Source organism: Trachypithecus francoisi, unplaced genomic scaffold (assembly GCF_009764315.1).
Source record: "Trachypithecus francoisi isolate TF-2019V2 unplaced genomic scaffold, Tfra_2.0 Lachesis_group1, whole genome shotgun sequence".
Lineage (NCBI taxonomy): Eukaryota > Metazoa > Chordata > Mammalia > Primates > Cercopithecidae > Trachypithecus > Trachypithecus francoisi.
In genome coordinates, this window is record NW_022681454.1 from 136,313,190 (window position 1) to 136,337,713 (window position 24,524).

The 24,524-nt window shown below is 40.6% G+C and overlaps 1 protein-coding gene across 1 annotated transcript; it reads left to right on the forward strand.

Annotated features, from left to right (window-relative positions):
* The first annotated feature begins 431 nt into the window (after positions 1 to 431).
* On the forward strand, positions 432 to 24,353 carry RAB33B (RAB33B, member RAS oncogene family). Its single transcript, XM_033215305.1, has 3 exons — positions 432 to 582; positions 825 to 1,092; positions 21,114 to 24,353. Exons 2-3 carry the CDS (start codon positions 844 to 846, stop codon positions 21,552 to 21,554), a joined length of 690 nt encoding a protein of 229 aa, XP_033071196.1. The 5' UTR covers positions 432 to 582; positions 825 to 843; the 3' UTR covers positions 21,555 to 24,353.
* The last annotated feature ends 171 nt before the right edge of the window (positions 24,354 to 24,524 follow it).

A 24,524-nucleotide genomic window follows, 5' to 3' on the forward strand; every position in this document is an offset into this window, starting at 1 on the left:
TCGAACTCCAGCCTGCTCTCCGGCAGCCCACAGCAATGCGCCTGCCGAGACCTTAGACTTCAAAACTCAGTGCGGCTCAGAGCTCGCCTCCAAGTGCGCCCCGCACCAGGCAGGCTTTCGGCGATGACTCGCGTCCCACCCATCTAGCCCTGGCCGCCGTCCCAACTCCCGCAGTTCACAGAGGCGGCGGCGGTGGTGAGGGCAGCCGATGCCACATCCCCAGCGGCAAGCTGAGGGAACCTGCCCCCTCTCCGGGGCAACCAAACGATACATCGGTGCCGGAACCGACCCGACGCTGGAGCCCGGCGACATCCTTACCGTCGCTCTCCAGGTACACGCCCCCGTCAAAGGCGGCTCTGAGGCCCTCTCGCGAGAGAGCGCCCATGGTCCCTCCTTCCTCTCAGCTGTCTGTCTCTCCCCGCCCCCGGAGTGATTGCGCGGCTTCCTCCAGAGGGCGGGAACGTCGGACGTGGCGGGGCTGGGTCAGCCGGGGCGTTGGGCCTGGGGCGCTCGGCTCAGCCTCTCGGCAGGCTGGCTTTCCGCGCCGCCGTAAAGCCCCTGACAGGCCCCACGCCTGCCCAGGTAGACCGGCGCCAGCCCGAGTGACGCGTGGCGTGTGGCCGCGAGCAGGCGGCTCAGTGCGGCGGGGTGGGCGGGCGCCACACCTGTGCGGGCGAGGGTGGGGTGGGAAGGTGCGCAGGCGCGCTCGGGGCTGGTGGGCGGTGGCTCCTGGGAAGTTGCGCAGCCGAACTGGCCGGCTGGGCGCGCGAGCTGGAGGTGGCGTAATCTCTCAGCCTTTCTGTGTCTCCTTTCCTCTGCCTCAGTTTGGGGCGGGTCGGGGGAATGGCTGAGGAGATGGAGTCGTCGCTCGAGGCAAGCTTTTCGTCCAGCGGGGCGGTGTCAGGGGCCTCCGGGTTTTTGCCTCCTGCCCGCTCCCGCATCTTCAAGATAATCGTGATCGGCGACTCCAATGTGGGCAAGACGTGCCTGACCTACCGCTTCTGCGCTGGCCGCTTCCCTGACCGCACCGAGGCCACGATAGGGGTGGATTTCCGAGAACGAGCGGTGGAGATTGATGGGGAGCGGATCAAGGTGAGCGGATGGGGAACTGTTGGGGAGGACGGGATGACAGGTGTCCCAGCCTCACCGTGGGCTGGTCGCTGGCCCTGTCTGTGCACGGTGTGTGCGCGCTCCATTTTTTTCTCATGCTGATGAGATTGGAGTTGGGGATTGGAAGGATTCATATACTGCAAACTTCTGAGACACTGTTTTTCAGACTCCAGTGTGCATGCGATTTCCTTGGGGATCTAGTTGTTGAAAATGCAGGTTATGATTTGATAATCTCGCGGATGATGCAGGTGCAGCTAGTCCGTGGACCACACTTTGAGTTCAAGGGTGTAGGGTTTATCTACCGACCCCATTGACTGTGTGTCATGTGCTGGGAGTCAGTGAAACATGAACGAAGGAAAAACAGTGACATTTCGCTAGCATGGAAAATTCACTTAATCTGTAATAGTTATTAAACATTCATTTGAGCAATGCCTTAGGTATTGTGGAAGTAAAGCTCATTGCCTTTGAGGAAGTACTTAGGTATTCTCTTGCATACAGTTTTGCTATAGTAGTTTCTGTATGATACTGATTTTAGAAAAATCTGTTTTCCTGCAGAAATATTCTATATGTGATAGTTCCTACCCAGGTTGCCAAAAGCATTTCTCACGATGCCACCTCAGACACGCTTCTAATTCTTTATTCCCTTTAAGTCGTTATTGATGGTCCCTGGTACTGGGGACAGTGAGTGACAGTAATAGTGGAGAAGGTAGTATAGGCCCCAGGGCAGGTTTGAGGTTCTGAGGGGTTGGAATGTAACAGTGAAATGAGGATCAATGACAAGGCTTAGGCCTCTTGATGGTATAAACCTTAGACACACCTTCATAGCAAGCCACCACTAAATGCCACCTGTTGATGCCACTCCTTAAAACATAGGTGGAACTACCCTGCCTTATACCACTGCTTTAAATCCGAGATCATCTTTACCTCAGTCTCTTGGTGGGGAGTGGTGGGAGAACAGGCTTGCTTCAGACATTCCTACCCTCGTATCTTTGAGGCAAGAACAATTTATTTTTCAGTTCCCTAATCATCGACCCCCACCCCATTGGGTCTGCTAATGATGGTAGAGGTGAAGTAAGCAGGGTTAAAAGAAATTAACCTTTTTTTGGTGCTTTTGTCTTTTAATTTTTCACATTAGTATTTCATGTCCCATATGAGCCCTCAGTGGTGGTTTTGGGGGTGCTTTGTATTAGGGAGTTTAGAAAGATTTGTATACTTGCAGAAGAAAAGATAGAATAAAAGGCTAAATATTTTTCACCAGAATTAGGTTTGGCCCAGAAGCCTTTGGGGTGAAAAATAATGGAGCTTCTGAAGTTCGAAGGGAGTTCAGTTTGGGAGAAGCAGGAATCTGGGAAGTACGTGGGCTTTGGAGCCCAACTAACCTGGATTCAAATCTGAACCTACGAAAGGGTAGGAATGGGCTATGTGTCCTTACTAGGGTGACAAACTTTGCCCAAGACTGTCCAGGTTTTGAAACTGGGTCTCACGTCCCAGGGACTCCCTGTATTGAGCACACCAAAATAGTTGGTCACCATGGACCTTAGGCAGATTCTTTAACCTCTCAGAGTCTGTTTTTTTCTTCTGAAAAACTGGGATCATAATACCTTATTAGGCTGCTGTGAGGATCAGATGAGGGCATATATGAAGCACCTGGTTCGTAGTTGGTACCTTTAAAAAGATTCTTTGTCTTTCCTGGTGGCTTAACATTATTTTTCCTATTTGCCATCATTAGTTCTGCAGTTGTATACCCAAAATTGAAAGCAGAGATAGTGGAGGGCATAGGTAGACAGCTAAGGGGAGAGAAATTTCAGAAACAAAACAAAAACAAAAACGCAAGTAGGAAATTCTTTCAAAAGTGGAGAGAATGAGGGTGGGGGAGGAGTTGGGATTTGAGGGCCCTTTATCTGTTCCTGGGTTGCCGTTTATACTTAAAGATCACAGACGAATCAGGTGCAAATTTAAGAGATAATAGTATTGAAAAAATACAAAGCATGTGCAGTGTATAAAGTCAATTACCTAACTACTGAAGTGAGTGCTGGCAGTGATAAATAAGACAGAACCACAGGTATGACAAATCTGGGAGCACAGAGTTGATAATTCTGGTTGGGAAGACCAAGGAGAAAATATTTTTGGGGGGATTATTTCTACCGAACTTTAGCCTAACCTGTTATATTGATGTGGACTTGGATACTGAGATTGTTTTTCTTCTAAGGCCCTAGCCATTGATTTGTGCCAACAATGGTGAGACTTGAGAGAGATTTTTATTGTGGTTGAAATGACTACAGACATGTTCTGAGGTTTCTATAGTAGGAAAAGACATAACTATGTTGGGCATTTTTTTTTAAAACCATGAGCTTAATTTTTTTTGGTGCCCTTTTTTTCTAAAACTGAAAAGTGATATAAAGAGCTTTATTCTGTGTGCTGCTTCTGCTGCTTTTCTGTTAACCTGTAATACATCTTAAGTGCTGCTGAAATGTTCGTATTATGTCTTTGGAAAATTGTAGCCAGATCTAAAATGACATTTTTCCTAGTTTTTCATCTTAAAGCTGGAAAGGTCTATGTTACTTTACTAGTAAAATGCCATTCTAGACATTATTTGTTTGATAAAAATGAGATATTGTGTTAAATGTTTTGATAATCATGGACTAGAAAATTTTCAGAAAGCATGACTTAAAGACAGTGCCCTTTCAGAATCCGTTGAAATGTTTTATGAAATGTAAGAAAGCCTATATCTGCTAATCCATTCCTAAGCAATACATGCGTGTAATTGAAAGAGGAAAATCTTGTTTGCGAAATTGCGGAAGTCGAATAAAATTATAAAATTAAAATCCTGAAATAAAAATACATTACGCTTTTAAATTGAGACTCCTAACTGTAATCCTTATGCTCCTTCCTCGTGTGTGTATCCCCTTCATGACTAATTGTATTCCTTTTGCACAGTCATTTTCCAGTGACAGACACACACCAACCTATTAAAGCCTGGTGTTGTATTTAATCCAGCCTCCCATTAGAGGTCAGCAGTTCCTACTTGAACATTTTAGTCACTTACTTTTTTGTAGCAGTGGAAATGAAATCTTCCCATGTTAAGTGCAATTTAGTTAATATTAACATATTAACTAAAGGAAAATAATCAGGACCTCTCCCCACACTGGTAAAACAAATATTTAATGAGTAGTTGCTGGAAAGAAGACATTTTGATAAGCACAGAGAATTATGATACAGTACAAGGGTTAGCAAACTATGCTTGAGGGTCAAAAATGGTCTGTTGCCTGTTTTTACATGGCCACAATCTAAGAATGATTTTTTACATTTTTTAATGTTTAGGGAAAATATCATAAGATTTCATGACACATGAAAATCATATGAAATTCAAAATTCACCTAGGTTGTACTGCTGTAATCCTTCTTATCCTTGTAGTGTCACCCCTCTCCTTTGCTCTCTGAGTCCAATTGGTTTTCCACCTGCACACTTTCTGTTAATTGTCTTGTCTTCTACATTCTAGTTCAAGTCCTTTTTTTAACCTCTCTTTGAACTGTTGGAGCAGCTTAACAGTTGAAGCAGCTCACCTGTTCTCCCAGTCCTCAGTTAATCTATTTTGTACATTGTTGCCGAAATGCCAGATGAATGTTGTGCTTTAAAGAGATTTATCTCCCCTAACTCAAGCGCCCTGGGTGGTTCCCCATTATATTATAAAATTCCAGCTGGGTGTTGTGGCTTGTGCCTGTAGTCCCAGCTGAGGTGGGAACATTGCTTGAGGCCAGGAGTTCAAGGGTACAGAGCACTATGATCGAGCCACTCCAACAGAACCTGTCTCTGTCCCCCCCTCCCTTTAACCCTTTTATTTTAGGTTTGGGGGTACATGTGCAGGTTTGTTGTATGGTTAAATTCATGTCACAGGGCTTTGGTGTACAGATTATTTTGTCACCCACATATTAAGCATAGTACCAATAGGTATTTTTTCTGATCTTCCTCCTCCCACCTTCCACCCTTCAGGAGACTCCAGTGTGTGTTGTTCCCGCCTTTGTGTCCATGCAGTATTTGGTTTTCTGTTCCTGCATTAGTTTGCTTAGGATAATAGCCTCCGGTTCCATGTTGCTGCAAAGGACATGATCTTGTTCTTTTTATGGTTGCATAGTGTTCCATGGTATGTATATACCACATTGTCTTTATCCCGTCTGCCACTGATGGGCATTTAGGCTGATTCCATGTCTTTGCTATTGTAGATAGTACTGTAATGAACATACGTGTGTAGATGTCTTTATGGCAGAATGATTTATGTTCCTTTGAGTATATACCCAATAATGGGATTGCTGGGGCAAATGATAATTCTGTTTTTAGCTCTTTGAGGAATCACGCCACTTTCCGCAGGGGATGAACTAATTTACACTCCCACCAGCAGTGTTGTCTTTTCTCTGCAATTTTGCCAGCATATGTTATTTTTTGACTTTTTAATAGTAGCCATTCTGACTGGTGTGAGATAGTATCTCACTGTGGTTTTGATTTACATTTCTTTAATGATTAGTGATGTTGAGCATTTTTTCATATGCTTTTTGGCCACAGGTATGTCTTGTTTTGAAATGTGTCTGTTCATGTCCTTTGCCCCCTTCTTAATGGGGTTGTTTCTATTAGGAACAGATCCCATCTCAAAAACAAAAACAAAAAAAACTTGCAGCCAGCCGGATTCCAGTGGCTCACACCTGTAATCCCAGCACTTTGGGAGGCCAAAGATCACTTGAGCCCAGAAATTCAAGACCAGCCTGGGCAACTTAGTGAAGCCCCATCTTCACCAAAAATTTTAAAAAATTAGCCAAGTGCAGTGTCATGCACTTGTAGTCTGAGCTGCTCAGGAGGCTGAGACAGGAGGATTGCTTGAGCCCAGGAGTCGGAGGCTGCAGTAAGCCATGATCACACCATTGCACTCCAGCCTGGGCAAGAGAATGAGACACTGTCTCTTAAGAAAAAAAAAAAGTCTCCTCACACCTTCACTCTACTTCCTTCTATGAACTCTTTTAGCACCTTACCTGAACGTTTAGATGATCTCTGTCTCATTTCGTACGTACCTGTCTTACCTCCCTTACTAAGTTTTATTCAGGGCAGACTCCATGTCTGGTAATTTCACAGACTTCTTCCAATGTCTAGTTCAGTTCTTTTTTTTTTTCTTTTGAGACAAAGTCTTCCTCTGTTGCCCAGGCTGGAGTGCAGTGGCATGGTCTCAGCTCACTGCAACCTCCGCCTCCTGGTTTCAAGCGATTCTCCTGCCTCAGCCTCCCAAGTAGCTGGGATTACAGGCACCTGCCACCACACCTGGTTAATTTTTTGTATTTTTAGTAGAGACAGAGTTTCACCATGTTGGCCAGTCTGGTCTAGAACTCCTGACCTCGTGATCTGCCTGCCTCGGCCTCCCAAAGTGCTGGGATTACAGGTGTGAGCCACCGCGCCCAACCTAGTTCAGTTCTTAAACCACGTAGTAAGTATTCAGGGAAAAGTGTTGAATATATAGAGGCAGAGAGATCAGTTGGTAGGGTGCTCTGGAAATCCAGAATTGAGGTGACAGGGGAAAATAAAGGGGTGATAAAAGAGGTATTTTGAAGATAAAGCCAAAGGCTTCAGTAACTGGCTTTTGGTGATGAGAAAGCAGAGGACTAGATGAGTGAGGTTGAGTCTGGGTGATGGGAGGTAGGTAGTGGAGCTAAGGGGGACTACGTGAAACATTGAATTTGGACGGACTCTGTAACATTGTGTTTTAGTCATGTGTTTATTAAGATGGTCCTATATTCAAATGGAAATATCTGATTGGCAGCTACAAATAGAGGATTGGCACACAGGAGAAATAATTATGCACATGAAGTTGAAGTTTGGAAGCACAGATAGAACAAAATGTAGCTAACATGCCTAGAGAGAAGAGTAGACATTTTGTTAAATTTTTTTATAGCGTGATGAAGATGACATTCAGTGAATGCTGTATAAATATAAAGTATCAATTAGGTTACTTATCCTAATTTTTGTTCTGTGTTGATCTTCATTAAAAGTAAATTAATGTTTATAAGTCAAAAAATACTTTATATGAAGTCACCTTGTACCCTACCTTAAAACAGAATCAAATTGATACTTTATTTCTTAAAATGTGGTGTTGGTGGTTGGAGAGATACCACATTGATTCTCTTGATTTGATTTGATTTGCATTGAAATTCAGTGAATAAGAATATGAGCAATTAAGGTATCTTAAGAATGCTCAGGAATCTTGTGATCTCGTAGCTCAGAAACTTTTGGGCAGTTGGGTTTGGTCTGAAAAAGACTTTGAATTGCTAGGATTTGGTCCTGGGGCTGGCATGGTGTAAGTAATATACATTTTCACAGACCCAGGTCTTCCTACTATCTGAAGGATCCCAGGAACCAGGTCAGAATTCCTATTGTTCTTCCACCCTGATTTCAGAAGCCTATGATTCTCTTCTATCACTTCTTAGGAAGATGGCAGCATTGGTGTGTACATTCAGAGGTGTTGAGAAGAGAGAGAATTACTTACTTCTCTGGAATCAGTGGTCAAGATCTCTTGCTTTGGAGACTGTGTGAGGACTCTAAGAAAATTAGTTTAAGCAAAATGTAATTTATTGTTTCACATAACTAAAAAGCCTAGGAGTAAATTTCTCTGTCTGCCAGTTCCAACTACAGTCCTACATGCCCATTTCCTAAACTATGGTAGTGACAGGGAGTGGGGGGTGTGATGCTCTGATTGTTCAGACGTAGGTCACACGCCCTCTCTGGGAGCCAGTGGTTCATGTGAATGGAAAGCAGGGGAGGGCTGATTCCCAAGGAAAACAGGGTGCTATTAATAGAAGGGAGAATGAGGGTTAGGCTGGAGAAGCAACATGCATTCTCTACAGAATCAGGTAGTCTAGGTTTAAATTCTGGCCTTAAGACTTACTCATTTTGTGGCCTTGGGTGAATTACTTAAACCTCAATTTCCTTATCCGAAGATTGGGTAATTATTACATAGGGTTGTATATATTAAAATAAGAGCATGTAAAGAATTTAGCAGAGTTCCTGGAGTATACTTGGAATGTGCTAAGCCCCAAATCAGTATTAATAGTTTAAGAGTAAATGCTTATTCCTTCAGGAGAGAGATGGCAATGGGGGGGGAAAAAGAGTGAAAGAATAGGGAGAGAGGATGGATAACCAAGATTACCGTTCCAAATTGTATTTTTTTCCTCTAAGGCAATAAGTAATTGGAAAAAAAAAAAAAAAGATGAGCCCATAGTGTTGCAGAAGTTAGCCTAGGTTTTAAGATTAAAACAGCCTCTTGAAAGGCTAAGTGACTGGATCAAAGTTATACAAGTTGGTAACTGTACTGGGAATACAGGTCTTGCGTCTGTGTCCTTTCTCTCACCGCTTGCTCTCTTCCTTATCACCATTATTATTCTGTAATTAATCTTTCATTTAAAAAAATTTTTCACCGGACGTGGTGGCTCATGCCTGTCATCACTTGAACCTGGGAGGCAGAGGTTGCAATGAGCTGACATCGTGCTACTGCACTCCAGCCTGGGTGACAAAGTAAGACTCCATCTCAAAAAAAAAAAAATTCATATATACGTATACTTCCTTTATATAATACTTCATAAATCTCTAAATTCCAATATCAAGTTTTAACAAAAATGGCAACCTAGCTACTGCTAAATCCTAATAGTAGATTGTTGTTCATGACTGCTCTTTTGGTAGTTTTATTATCCAAAATGAGAAATGATCTGACTTTAAATTGATTTAATACTCTTTTTGCTTGACTTAAAATGTTAAAGGTTTTAATCCAAATTTTCCATCTCTAATTAGCGATCAAATTTCCTTCTCCCCTATTTCTTCAAAGAACACATTTTTATTCTTTCACATGAAAGATCATCTATATAAGAACAACATAAGAGCTTCTGTTAACATTTTAAGTTGTAAAACAACATCATAACTGGTATTAGCAACATCTCAAGAGAACTCTTTTTGCTTTTTGTATGTGGAGTAGAAATTTGTGCGTCTGGTGTACAGAATCAAATGGCAAATCTTTGAAATAAATTTTAGCTTTCTGGAATCTCTCTCAACCTCTACTGGTTGAGTGCTGCCAATTCATACATTGGTCTGTTTTCACTTAAACCCTGTTAAAATTTTAAAATAAATAAATATTAGCTTCCTCAGAAGACAAGTAACAAAGTTTTGTGACTATTTGAAAGGAATCCTGCCTTTAAAATGAAGAATTTGGGCCAGGCGCCATGGCTCACGCATGTAATCTCAGCACTTTGGGAGGCCGATCAGATGAGCCCAGGAATTCGAGACCATCCTGGGCAACATGGAGAAATCCCATCTCTACAAAAAACACAAAACTTAGCTGGGTGTGGTGACACACTCCTGCTGTCCCAGCTACTCGAGAGGCTGAGGTGGGAGGATTACTTGAGCACGGGAGGTGGAGGTTGCAGTGAGCCAAGATTGTGCTGACTGTACTCCAGCCTGGGCGAGAGGGAGGGTCATAAAAAATAATAATATATATATTTTTTGAGATGGAGTCTCTGTCGCGCAGGCTGGAGTACAGTGGCGCAATGTTGGTTCAGCACAACCTCTGCCTCCCAGGTTCAAGCGATTCTCCTGCCTCATCCTCCCCAGTAGCTGGGATTAAAGGCGTGTGCCATCAAGCCTGGCTAATTTTTTTGTATTTTTAGTAGAAATGGGGTTTCACCATGTTGGCCACCCACCTCAGCCTCCCAAAGTGCTGGGATGACAGGCATGAGCCACCGCGCTTGGCCAAGTATATATTATGTTGTCTTTATAATGTTTAAAATGGGAATAAGATTGGTGTGAGCACATATTAGCCATTTTTCCTAAGATATTTAAGTATTAAATTGGGAAAAATTTCTCTGAAAATATTTCCTAATTTAACATTTACCAGATGAAAGCATCTCACTTCCTTGGGTCCAAAAGTGTCATTTTCTCTTCTTTTTTAAACATCATGAACCATTCCACTCATAGCTAAGCCTCAAGAGTTTTCTTTTTTTTTTTTTTTTTTTTTTTTGAGGCGGTGTCTCGCTCTGTCGCCCGGACTGGAGTGCAGTGGCCGGATCTCAGCTCACTGCAAGCTCCGCCTCCCCGGTTCACGCCATTCTCCTGCCTCAGCCTCCCGAGCAGCTGGGACTACAGGCGCCCGCCACCTCGCCCAGCTAGTTTTTTGTATTTTTAGTAGAGACGGGGTTTCACCGTGTTAGCCAGGATGGTCTCGATCTCCTGACCTCGTGATCCGCCCGTCTCGGCCTCCCAAAGTGCTGGGATTACAGGCTTGAGCCACCGCGCCCGGCCTCCTCAAGAATTTTCTAGGCTTTGCTTTTTGCCTACTGTCTGTCTGTCTGTCTCCTTCAAAGTTTTCTCTAGCCTTTTATGACCAACAGTTTTTAATCAGTTGTCCTGTCCTGTAATGGCTGGGTCTCTTGCTGCTCCTTTCCTGTCTCCTCATCTCAGTGTGCAGGCCTGGAAGGCAGCAGGCAGCAGTAGCCCTAAGCCTTCCCATCATTTAGTTATTCCGTGGGAGAAATTTTGAAGCTTTTTAAATATTCCTTTGTAAATGCCTCATCAATTGTTAGTTACTTTTATGGCTCTCCAGTAAAGTGTAAAGAGTTATTTCAGGTTGAGCATGATGGCTCATGACTATAATCCCAAAGCTTTGGAAGGCCAAGGCAGGAGGATCATTTGAGCCCAGGAGTTTGAGACCAGCCTGGGCAACCTAGTGCGACCCCCCGGCCCAGTCTCTACAAAAAATTAAAAGCATAGCTGGGCCTGGTGACACTCCCCTGTGGTCCCAGCTACTTGGGAGGCTGAGGCAGGAAGATTGAGCCTGGTAGGTGGAGGCTGCAATGATCCATGATTGTGCCACTGCATTCCAGCCTGGGGGAGCTGAGTGAGACCCCGTCTCAAAAAAATAAAAATAAAAAAGGGATAATTTCATACCTCTCTGTTCTGGAAGACTTGATATGATTAGAAAGCATAGAATTTTGAACAGGATTGATGGGAAGAGGAATTTTTTTTTGTTTTTGTTTTATTTATTATACTTTACATTCTAGGGTACATGTGCACAATGTGCAGGTTTGTTACATACGTATACATGTGCCATGTTGGTGTGCTGCACCCATTAATTCGTCATTTACATTAGGTATTTCTCCTAATGCTATCCCTCCCCCCTCCCCCCACCCCACGACAGACCCCGGTGTGTGATGTTCCCCACCCTGTGTCCAAGTGTTCTCATTGTTCAGTTCCCACCTATGAGTGAGAACATGTGGTGTTTGGTTTTCTGTCCTTGCAATAGTTTGCTCTGAATGATGGTTTTATTCAGCTTCATCCATGTCCCTACAAAGGACATGAACTCATCCTTTTTTATGGCTGCATAGTATTCCATGGTGTATATGTGCCACATTTTCGCAATCCAGTCTGTCATTGATGGACATTTAGGTTGGTTCCAAGTCTTTGCTATTGTGAATAGTGCCGCAATAAACATATGTGTGCATGTGTCTTTATAGTGTAGCATGGTTTATAATTCTTTGAGGATATACCCGGTAATAGGATGGCTGGGTCAGATGGTATTTCTAGTTCTGGATCCTTGAGGGATGACCACACTGTCTTCCACAATGGTTGAACTAGTTTATAGTCCCACCAACAGTGTAAAAGTGTTCCTATTTCTCCACATCCTTTCCAGCATCTCGTTTCCTGACTTTTTAATGATCGCCATTCTAACTGGTGTGAGATGGTATCTCATTGTGGTTTTGATTGGCATTTCTGTGATGGCCAGTGATGATGAGCATTTTTTCATGTGTCTGTTGGCTGCTTAAATGTCTTCTTTTGAGAAGTGTCTGTTCATATCCTTTGCCCACTTTTTGATGGGGTTGCTTGATTTTTTCTTGTAAATTTGTTTCTTTGTAGATTCTGGATATTAGCCCTTTGTCAGATGGGTAGATTGCAAAAATTTTCTCCCATTCTGCAAGTTGCCTTTTCACTCTCATGGTAGTTTCTTTTGCTGTGCAGAATCTCTTTAGTTTAATTAGATCCCATTGGTCTATTTTGGCTTTTGCTTTTGGTGTTTTAGTAATGAAGTCCTTGTCCATGCCTATGTCCTGAATGGTATTGCTTAGGTTTTCTTCTAGGGTTTTTATGGTTTTAGGTCTAACATTTAAGTCTTTAATCCATCTTGAATTAACTTTTGTGTAAGGTGTAAGGAAAGGATCCAGTTTCAGCTTTCTACATATGGCTAGCCAGTTTTCCCAGCACCATTTATTAAATAGGGAATAGGAAGAGCAATATTGTTTAGTCAGTCTCATCTAAAAACAAAGGGTTTTCTTAAGGTTAAAACTTCTTCTTTTTTTTTTGGAGACAAGGTCTCACTCTGTCGCCCAGGCTAGAGTGCAGTGGCACGATTATGGCTCACTACAGCCTTGATCTCCTGGGCTCAAGTGATCCTCCCATCTCAGCCTCCCAAGTAACTGGAAGCACAGGTGCATGCCACCACTCCCAGCTAACTTTTTTTTTTTTTTTTAAAGAGACAGAGTCTTACTGGTAGAAACAAAGTAGAGACAAGGTCTCACTGTGTTGCCCAAGCTGGTAGAGACAGGATCTCAGTGTGTTGCCCAAGCTGGTTTCAAACTCCAGAGCTCAAGTAATCCTCGCACCTCAAGCTCCCTAAGTGCTGGGATTACAAGTGTGAGTCATTGCACCCGGCCTGGGGTTAACATTTGTCATTACCGCTTACATTTCTTGAGGACATCCACAGTTCTTTGAGGCAGGTCTAAATTCTGTGTAATCATTTTTTTTTTTTTTAGTTTGTTTTTATAAATGACATGCATGTCTGTTAAGGAAAATAGAAAAGTAGAAATAAAGGGAGAAATCACCTTGGAGACAACCATTGTTAATATTTTGGTATATTTCCTTTTTGTGTGCTTTTTATTTTTGATCTTGTGAATATAATTTGCTTAAAACATTGTAAGTCATTTTTCATTGATGAAGTGGTGTTTGAACATCTGAGTTACAGAAAATGTTATTAAAAGAGAAAAAAATTAGCTCTAGTTCCCTTGGATAGCTTTTATATAGGTCATCCAATTTATTACCAAAATATCTTTCTAAATGCTAAATATAGAATTTCAAGGGTCTTTTCCTTTTTTTGTTTTCTGTTTGTTTGTTTGTTTTTTGTTTTTGAGACATAGTCTTGTTCTGTCACCCAGGCTGGAGTGCAGTGACGCGATCTCAGCTCACTGCAACCTCCACCTCCCGGGTTCAAGCGAATCTTGTGCCTCAGACTCCCAAGTAGCTGGGACTACAGGCACATGCACCATGCCCTGCTAATTTTTTGTATTGTTGGTGGAGACGGGGTTTCACCCTGTTGACCAGGCTGGTCTTAAGGAACTCCTGAACTCAGGCAGTCTGCCCGCCTCAGCCTCCCAAAGCGCTGGGATTACAGGCTTGAGCCACCATGCCTGGTCTCAGGTATATTTTATTTGCAGATATTTTCTCCCATTCTGTGAGTTGTCTCTTCACTTTGATAGTGTCCTTAGAAGCACAAACTTTTTTTTTTTTTTTTGGGGGGGCAGGGTCTTGCTCTGTCACCCAGACTGCAGTGCAGTGGCATGATCTCAGCTCACTGCAGCCTCTGTCTCCCAGGCTCAAGTGATTCTCCCACCTCAACCTCTCGAGTAGCTGGGACTACAGACACCTGCCACCACACCTGGCTGATTTTTGTATTATTAGTAGAGATGGGGTTTCACCATGTTGGCCAGGCTGGCCATGAACTCCTGGACTCATGTGATCCGCCTGCCTTGGCCTTCCAAAGTGCTGGAATTACAGGGACGAGCCACTGTGCCTGGCTCTCTGCCCACCCCCAGGAATTTTTTTTTTTTTTAAGAGACAGGGTCTCCCTATGTTGTTCAGACTGGTTTTTGTTTTGTTTTGTTTTGTTTGTTTTTTTAATGAAACAACATTTTGATTTCATTTTTAAAACTTTTAAAAAAGTTTTTGTGGCTACATAATAGGTGTATATATTTATCGGGTACATTATATGTTTTGATACAGGCATGCAATGTGAAATAAGCCTGTCATGGAGAATGGAGTATTCATTCCCTCAAGTATTTATCCTTTGAGTTACAAACAATTCAAGTCAGATGCAGTGGGTCATGCCTGTAATCCCAGCACTTTGGGAGGCTGAAGCAGGCAGGTCACTTGAGCTGAGGAGTTTAGACCAGCTGGCCAACATGGCAAAAACCCATCTCTACAAAAAAAAAAATTAGCTGTGTATGTTGGCTTGCACCTGTAGTCCCAGCTACTCAGGTGATTGAGGCAGGAGGATTCCTTGAGCCCAGGAGGTCGAGGCAGCAGTGAGCTGAGATCGTGCTGCTGCACTCCAGCCTAGGCAATAGAGCAATGTCCTGTCTCAAAAAAAAAAAAAAAAAAAAAATTACATTATTTAAGTTATTAAAAAATATACAATTATTATTGACTATAGTCACCCTATTGCCTATCAAATAGTAGGTCTTATTTATACTTTCTATTTTTTTTGTACCCATTAACCATCCCCATCTCCCCTACCCTGAAACCCCACTACCCTTCCCAGCCTCTGGTAACCATCTTTCTACTCTCTATGTTCATGAAGTCAGTTGATTTGATTTTTAGATCCCACAAATAAGTGAGAACATGTGATGTTTGTCTTTCTCTGTCTGGCTTATTTCATTTAACATAATGATCTCCAGTTCCATCTATGATGTTGGAAATGACTGGATCTCATTCTTTTTTTATGGCTGAATAGTACTCCATCATGCGTATGTACCACATTTTCTTTATATATTCATCTGTTGATGGACATTTAGGTTGGTTCCAGATCTTAGCTGTTATAAATAGTGCTGCAAAAAACATAAGAGTCCAGATATCTCTTTGATATACTAATTTCCTTTCTTTGTGGTATATACCCAGCAGTGGGATTGCTGGATCATATTGTAGCTCCATTTTGAGTTTTTTGAGGAACCTCCAAACTGTTCTCCATAGTGGTTGTACTAATTTACATTCCCACCAACAGTGTAGGAGGATTCCCTTTTCTCTACATCCTCCCCAGCATTTGTTATTGCCTGTCTTTTAGATACAAGCCATTGTAACTGGAATGAGATGATATCTCATGGTAGTTTTGATTTGTATCTCTCTGATTGTTGATGTTGAGCACCTTCTCATATACTTGTTTGCCATTTGTATGTCTTCTTTTGAGAAATGTCTGTTCAAATCTTTTGCGCATTTTTTATTAGATTATTAGATTTTTTGCTATAGAATTTGAGCTCCTAATATATTCTGGTTATTAATCCCTTATCAGAGGGGTAGTTTGCAAATATTTTCTTCCATTCTGTGGGTTGTCTCTTCACCTTTTTATTTACTTTGCTGTGCAGCAGCTTTTTAACTTGATTATGATTCCACTGTCCATGTTAGCTTTGGTTGTCTGTGCTTGTGGGGTAATGCTAAAGAACTCTTTGCCCAGACCAGTGTCCTGAAGATTTTCCCCAATATTTTCTTGTAGTAGTTTCATAGTTTGAGGTCTTAGGTTTAAGCCTTTAATGCATTTTGATTTGATTTTTGTATATGGCGACAGATAGGGGTCTAGTTTCATTCTTTTACATGTGAATACCCAGTTTTGCCAGCACCATTTATTGAAGAGACTGTCTTTTCCCCAGTGTGTTCTTGGCAACTTTGTCAAAAATTAGTTCACTGTAGGTGTGTGGATTTGTGTCTGCATTCTCTATTCTGTTGCATTGGTCTACATGTCTGCTTTTATGCCAGTATTGTGCTGTTTTGGTTACTACAGATCTGAAGTACAATTTGAAGGTAGGTAATGTGATTCCTCCAGTTTTGTTCTTTTTGCTTAGGAGAGTTTGAGTTATTCTGGGTCTTTTGTGGTTCCATATAAATTTTCGGATTGTTTTTTCTATTTCTGTGAAGAATGTCACTGGTATTTTAATAGAGATTGCATTGAGTCTGTAAATTAATCTGGTACTATGGACATTTTTTAACAATGTTGATTTTTCCAATCCATTGACATGGAATATTTTTCCATATTTGTGTGTGTACGCTTTAATTTCTTTCATCAATGTTTTATAGTTTTCATTGTAGAGATCTTTAACTTCTTGGTTAATCCGTAGGTATTTTATTTTACTTCTGTTATTTTGTTATTTGTTTTCTGGTTGTTTTATAGTCTTCCTTCCTTCTTTCTTTCCTTCCTGTCTTCCTCGAGTGAAGGTAATTTTCTCTGGTGATATGATTTAGTTTCTTGCTTTTTATTATTTGTGTATCCATTGTATATTTTTTGGCTTGAGGTTACCATGATGCTTGCAAATACTATCTTATAACCCATTATTTTAACCTGATGTATTAGTCCATTTTTGTGGTGCTGATAAAGACCTGAGACTGGGCAATTTAAAAAAGAAACAAGTTTATTGGACTTACAGTTCCATGTGGCTGGGGAGGCCTTTACAATCAAGGCAGAAAGTGAAAGCCATGTCTCACATGGCAGCAGACAAGAGAAGAGAGCTGGTGCAGGGAACTCCCCTTTTTAAAACCATCAGATCTCTTGAGACTTACTCGCTGTCATGACAACAGCACAGGAAATACTTGCCCCCATGATTCTGTTACTTCCCACAGGGTCCCTTCCACAACACATGGGAATTCAAGTTGAGATTTGGGTGGGGACACAGTCAAACCATATCACCTGATAACAGGTTAACACTCTTTATATAAACAAACAAAAAACTAATAGAAACTGTGTGCCTTAACTTCATCCTTCCCACTTTTTAACTTTTTCTTGTTTCTGTTTGTATCTTATTGTATTGATTATGTCTTGAAAAGTCATCATAGTTATTATTTTTGATTGGTTCATCATTTAGTCTTTCTACTTAGGATAAGAGTATTTTACACGCCACAGTTACAGTGTTATAATATTCTGTGTTTTTCTGTGTACTTATTATTACCAGTGAATTTTGTATCTTTGGGTGATTATATATTGCTCGTTAATGTCCTTTTCTTTCTGATTGAAGTGCTGCCTTTAGCATTTCTTGTAGCAGAGGTCTGGTATTGATGAAACCCCTCAGCTTTTGTTTGTCTGGGAAAGTCTTTATTTCTCCTTCATGTTTGAATATTTTTGCCAGATATACTATTCTAGGGTAAAAGGTTTTTTTCTTCAGCAGTTGGAAATATATCATGCCAGTCTGTCCTGGCCTGTGAGGTTTCCATTGAAACATCTGCTTCCAGACCTATTGGAGCTCCATTGTATGTTATTTGTTTCTTTTCTCTTGCTGCTTTTAGGATCCTTTCTTTATTCTTGACCTTTGGGAGTTTGCTTATTAAATGCCTTCAGGTAGTCTTATTTGGGTTAAATCTGTTTGGCGTTCTATAACTTTCTTATACTGAATTTTGATATCTTCTTCTAGGTTTGGGAAGTTTTTTGTATTATCCCTTTGAATAAACTTTCCATCTCTGTCTCTTTCTCTACCTTCTCTTTAAGGCCAGTAGCTCTTAGATTTGCCCTTTTGAGGCCATTTTCTAGATCCTGTAGGCATGCTTTCTTATTTTTTATTCTTTTTTCTTTTGTCTCTTCTGTGTATTTTCAATTAGCCTGTCTTCAAGCTTGCTTATTCTTTCTTCTGCTTGATCAGTTCTTCTGTTAAAGGACTCTGATGCATTCTTCAAGAATCTCTTCGTTGAATTTATCTGGTAGTGTTCTGAATTCCTTCTCTGTGTTATCTTGAATTTCTTCAAAACAGCTATTTTGAATCCTCTTCTGAAAGGTCACATATGTGTTTCTCCAGGATTGGTCCCTGGTGCCTTATTTAGTTTATTTGGTGAGGTCATGTTTTCCTAGATGATGTTGATGCTAGTAGATATTCTTCTGTGTCTGGACAATGAAGGGTTAGGTCTTCACTGTCTGGGCTTATTTGTAGCTGTCCTTCTTGGGAAGGCTTTTCAGGCATTTGAAAGGACTTAAGTGTCATGATCTAAGCTGTATCTGCCTTAGGTGTTACCCTAAGCCCAGTAACACTGTGGTCCTTGAAGACTTGTAGAGGTACCACCTTGATGGTCTTAGACAACATTCAGGAGAATTCTCAACCAGGCAGAGATGCTTGCTCCCTTCCCTTTCTTCCAAACATACAGAGTCTCTCTTTCTCTCTCTCTGTTCTAAGCCACCTAATACTGAGAGTGGAGTGACATAAGCACCCCTGTGAGCACCACCACTATGACTGCACTAGGTCAAAGTCCCCTTTACTTTTGCCTCTGCACTAGGTCTAGACTGCACTAGACCTGAAGCCAGCATAGCACTGTGTCTCACCCAAGGCCTGCTGTAACCACTCCCTTGCTACTGCCTGTGTTCACTCAAGGCCCTAGGACTCTACAATCAGCAGGTGGCAAAGCCAGCCAGGCCTGTGTCCATCTCTTCAGCGTGGCAAGTTTCCCTAAGTCTTAGATTGGTCAAGAAGTGCCTTCCAGAAGTCAGGGACTAGAGTTAAAAATCTTAGAGGTCCACTTGGTGTTCTGTTGTACTGTGGCTGAGCTGGCACTCAAACTGCATGTCACAATCCTTCCCACTCTTCCCTCCCCTTTCCAAGGAGAGGAGCTTCCCACTTGTAGCCACTGCCACCCTAGGCCATGAGGAGTACTGCCAGACTACCACCAGTGTTCCCTTAAGGTCCAAGGGCTCTTAAGTCAGGTTGTCATGAATGCTGCCTGGCCTGGGCCTTACCCTTCAGAGTAGTGGGGTCCCCTCTGGCCCAGGGCAGGTCCAAAAATGCTGTCCAAGAGTCAAGTCCTGAAATCTGGGACCCCACAGGCCCCCCTGTGTCCATGCTGGTACTTAAGGTACAAGACAAAGTCCCCTTTACTTTTGCCTCTGCTTTTCTCAAGCAGGAGTTTTGCCCTATAGCCGCCACAGCTAATTACGTGCTGAGTCTCACTTGCAGTCAGCAAGTCTCAGAGGTTCACCCAAGGCTGTCAATATAGTGCCTGGGTATGGCTGCTGGTTTTTCAGGGCCCAGGGGCTCTTCATTTAGCAGTGATGAATGCTGCCAGGATTGGGTTTTTTCCTTCAAGGCAGCAGGTTCCCTTCTGCCCAAGATGTACTTAGAAATGTCATCTAGGAGCTAAGGCCTGGAATGAGGACCTCACAACTGACCAGTGCTCTATCCTGCTATGGCTGAGCTAGTATCTAATATCAAGACAGTATCGTCCCCACTCTTCCCTCTCCTGTCCTGTCCTCTCATCTTCTCTCCTTTCCTCCTCAAATGGAAGGAAGTGGTCTTTTTTGGAGCTGTGAGCTGTGCAGCCTGGGGTTAGGGAAGGGGTGATGGCAGCACTCCCTTGGCTGCCCCAGCTGGAGTCTTAGTATGTCTCCTGCCTGCCTCAGGCCACTGTCTCTAGGCCTAGTTTAGCACTAAGACTTGCCTCAGAATTGCAGTGCTTGTGGCCTAGACTGCCTTTCAAGTTTACTTGGAGACACAGAGGGCAAGGTTTGTGGGAACTCATGTTTGGACTGCTGGGATTGGTGGTTCCCCTTTGGCTGGGGCTGGGTTAAATGTTCCCTCTGTGGGTAGACATCAGCTGAGTTTGGTCCGGTTTTCCTTTTTGCTCTAACAGGACAGAACTGAGTTCAATGCCTCACAGTTGCTGTGTTCTCTTTTTCCCAGTGCCCAGAGAAGTTCTCTGTACCACACTGCTGCTGCTGGGGGTGCAGGGAGTGGGTGTCGGCAATTCAGGACTGTTTTTTCTATCTCTTCAGTTCCTTTTTCAGCAATATGAAGTTAAAACTAGGTACTATGAGTGCTCACCTGATTTTTGGTTCTCATGAAGTTTTTTTTTTTTTTTTTTTTCCTGTGTAGATAGTACTAACTTGTTGGGGGCATGATAGGTGGAGCTTTCTATTCTGCCATCTTGCTCCACCCTCCAATTTTATTTGTTCAGGCTGGTCTTAAACTCCTGAGTTCAGGTGACCCTGATGCCTTGGACTCCCAAAGTGCTGAGCCACTACACCTGGCTGCACAAATATTTTTAATTTTGATGAAGTCCAGTTTATTTTTTTCTTTGGTTGCTTGTGCTTTAGATATCATATCTAAGAAACCATTGCCTAATCCAGAGTTACAAAGAATTAAAGTTTTAGCTCTTAAATTTAGGTCTTTGATCCATTTTGAGTTAAGTTTTTATATATGGTGTGAGGTAGGGATCCAGCCTCATTTTTTGCATGTTGTCCAGCACCATTTATTGAAATGACTAATCTTTCCTGCTGTTGCATTGTTTTGGTAATCTTGTTAAAAATCAGTTGACTATAGATACATGGGTTCATTTCTGGATCCACAGTTTTGTTCCATTGATTTATGTGTTTAATCTTAGGCCAGTTTCACAGTCTTGATTACTGTAGCTTTGTAGTAAGTTTTGACATCTATAGTTTTAAGCATTTTAATTGTATGTTGAGTATTTTTATTCTTGCTTTTTTTCTAGCCTTCTTAAATTTTCAAGGGGGCCTGGATTTCATAGACATGCACATACATGTATGTTTGTTTGGAGGCTGGATCTCATAACAACATCTTTCCTAGGTTTAATATTTTAAATTAGACTAGTGAAAGATAAAGAGGAGTATATAGTAACCAAATTTACAGGAACTAAATGCTTAACATGTTAACACCTGTTATGTTTTTCTCAACATTTTAAAATAAAATTTTGAGGTATAATTTTATTTAAACAAATTGGATTTACAGAAATTTAGAAAATCCTGTGTTGAAATATTTGTTCCGACACTTGTATTATAATTTAATTATGAGGTAACTGGTATCATGAAGTCTGGATCCCATAGGTAACACTGAAAAGACATTATGGAAGGGAGAAATCAAAATATTTTAAGTGAAGAGATAATAAAGACAGTGCAAGATGATTACATTTCTTGATATGTATAATTTGAATGAGATTTTCAGTTTTCTTCTTTTTCTTCCCATTTTTAGATCCAGCTATGGGACACAGCAGGACAAGAACGATTCAGAAAGAGCATGGTTCAGCACTACTACAGAAATGTACATGCTGTTGTCTTCGTGTATGATATGACCAACATGGCTAGTTTTCATAGCCTACCATCTTGGATAGAAGAATGCAAGCAACATTTGCTAGCCAATGATATACCACGGATTCTTGTTGGAAATAAATGTGATTTGAGAAGTGCCATTCAGGTACCCACAGACTTGGCACAAAAATTTGCTGACACACACAGTATGCCTTTGTTTGAAACGTCTGCTAAAAACCCCAATGATAATGACCACGTGGAAGCTATATTTATGACCTTGGCTCATAAGCTTAAGAGCCACAAACCATTAATGCTTAGTCAACCCCCTGATAATGAAATTATCCTGAAGCCCGAACCAAAGCCTGCAACGACGTGCTGGTGCTAAATAACAGTCTTTATTGTATTATCTAATTTTGGCTAAAGAAATACTTTTCAAGTATGACAGTAATAAGTCATAAGATTTAATCTCAACTGTAATGGGTCATCTTGACACTTTGCTGTTTGTCATTGTCACGCTTTTGTATTTTGTATCTACTTAAGTTTGTCACTGTGACAACACAGGAAAAGTTGGTTTTCAGGTGAGATTGAAAATGAAGCAAAGATAGGATGAATCTGAACATCTGTCCATCTGGAGCCCAATGAAGGAAGCTTCAAACAAGAACATGATGGAATGTAAAGAATCAGTAACCGTTCCATGTTGTGTTCCTAGGATTGGAATAAAATATTAAAGGTTTAGCACACACCTAATAGTATGTCCTTTAAATGGGAAGTGTTCTTAATAGGGTAACAACTGGTATTTGCCTCTCTCCAGAGTACCTTTTTTGTTTTTTGGTAGAGACAGGGTCTTGCTATGTTTCCCAGGCTGGCCTTGAGCTCCTGGGCTCAAGCAATCCTCCCACCTCAGCCTCCCCAGTGACTGGGACTGTAGGTACTCACCACTGCATCTGGCCTTTCTTTGTTTTACTAACATATTTAGTTTTGTTATTATTGATATGTTTTAGAGCTAACACTTTAGTTCCAGTGGGATAAGAAGGCACAGAATATTTCCTGGTTCCCAGTCCATAAAGAATGACTTTTCCAAGAGTTCTAGATGTTTGATTTTCTAATTAATATTTATCAGATCTACAAAAATCATTGTTATTTTTAAAAGAGTTATTTGAGTTGCCTTTTTTTTTTTTTTTTTTGAGACGGAGTCTCGCTGTCTCCAGGCTGGAGTGCAGTGGCGCGATTTCAGCTCACTGCAACCTCCACTTCCCAGGTTCAAGTGATTCTCCTGCCTCAGCCTCCCGGGTAGCTGGGACTACAGGCCTGTGCTACCACGCCCAGCTAAATTTTGTATTTTTAGTATAGACAGGGTTTCACCATGTTGATCAGGATGTTCTCAATCTCTTGATCTCATGATCCACCCACCTCAGCTTCCCAAAGTGCTGGGATTACAGGTGTGAGCCACCATACCCGGTTGAATTGCTTTCTTACTAAATCCTATTAAAATATGCAAAAATAAGTCAGATTTTAAGGCAAATAAAGTGACATAGGTGCTTTATATTTTATTTTGGTATATTTAAACAGTGTAAAACTAACTGAAAGCATATGAAGAGTTGTAACTTGGGGGAAAATAGGTAAACATAGCTTCTAGCTAACACAGGAGACCTATTCTTACTTGGCCTTTAGTAATTTCAAGCAGTGTATCTGGTATGGTATCTCTTGCTCTCCCTTCAACTCCAATAAATTTAATTACTAACTGCCAAGTTAACAAATGAATTTGCATTTGGATTGTAGCTGTGAAGGCACAACTCTAATTGCTATTAGTGTACATATATTTCTGTAATAGTATTGTGTTGTATCAATTTTTAAGATATCTAAATTTTATGGTCACAAGAAGCTGTTCCTCCTCAGTATGAAAAATAAATTAGATATTGAAAAATGTCTGTCCTTCAGTGATGGAAATAATATTTCAAAAGTTTTTTAACCTACTTTTATTTTGAATTTAAGTCTTTGCACATAAAATATAACAAGCTTACATATTAAACTATTTACGTAAATGGAATGTAAGCCATGACTTTTAACCAAAGTGTTCACATTCACTAATTTTGATAGATTGCTGTCCTTAATAATTTTGGAGGAAATTAAGCCAAAAGATTATTGTACTTAAAGTATTTTCAGAATGTGGAAAATCAATTAAAAATGTAATCTAATTTAGTTTAAGATTTTTGTTTAATCATCATGGTGGTCCTAACTGGATAATTTAAATATAAAGACAAGGTAATTCTATTAAATGAACTAACTGAAAATAATAATTATAGGAAGTGATTATTCCATTTTAAGTATTAGAACTCAAATTGGCTTTATTTGCATTTAGGGAGATCATTTTACTTAATCATGCTGGAATTAAAAATTAAAAATTGTTTTACTTGTATGGAAATTAACCTTGATTTATAACTATTTTTGTAATAAAACAGTGACAGCTGTAGTAACTGTGATGGATGTAACAACTTTTTTTTTTTTAAGAAGGGAATCTGTTTATTGCTTTTCAAAATATTTTCTAAAGTTGGGGAAGAAAGTTTATAGACTTTCCAAGCACATTTATGGTTTTTTATTACTGTTATTATGGTTTTAAAAAGAGTAACTTTATTTCTTTTTGTAAGGAATTAGTAGTATCCTTCACAGTTCTGTGAAAGGACTTATTTTTTAACTTTAATATTTATTAGTTTAAAAATATTTGTATCTTATTTGTAACAATTTGTTTTAATTTTTTATATGTATGTTCTTATTTTTAAAAAGAACCTACCAGTTGAATGGGGATAAAGCTTTCAATATCTTAAAATATTTATAAAACAGTTCATTGACTGTTGCAGATCACTTCCAAAATGATAGCTATCTAACAACCAATTATTAATTTTTAAGGAACAAATCACACATTTTAAAAATCTGCAGAATTTATTTAAACTATGACCTTTAATTGAAAATAATTAAAATATCAGACATGTTTTGGAAAAGTCTTAATTTGAGAACACCAAAGGAAACTACCCCAGATTCTAATATAGTTAGCTATTAATAACTGCATTATTGAAAGTATATTGCAAATACATGTTTCCTCATGAAATCTAAAGTTAAATAATTTTGTTGTGGAATAGTGTCACTGTTACATTTCCCCCATGAAGTTCAATAAACCAGCTTAGCAAAGAAATTGTGTTTTATTTCCTTTGTTTGGTTACTGGGTAGAGTATAAAATAAAACAATCTTTTTTTCCTCCTGGTTTCCAGATAATGTTATATATCTGATACACTTAAAAACAACAAGAAGCCCCAACCCATTGGAAATTTATTTTTTCACGTACATTTGAGGTTAAATGTAT

Coding starts and splice junctions, on each gene's coding strand:
- RAB33B (XM_033215305.1), top strand. CDS start 844: ATGGCTGAGGAGATGGAGTCGTCGCTCGAGGCAAGCTTTTCGTCCAGC. Junction 1,093..21,113: donor TTGATGGGGAGCGGATCAAG/GTGAGCGGATGG, acceptor TCCCATTTTTAG/ATCCAGCTATGGGACACAGC.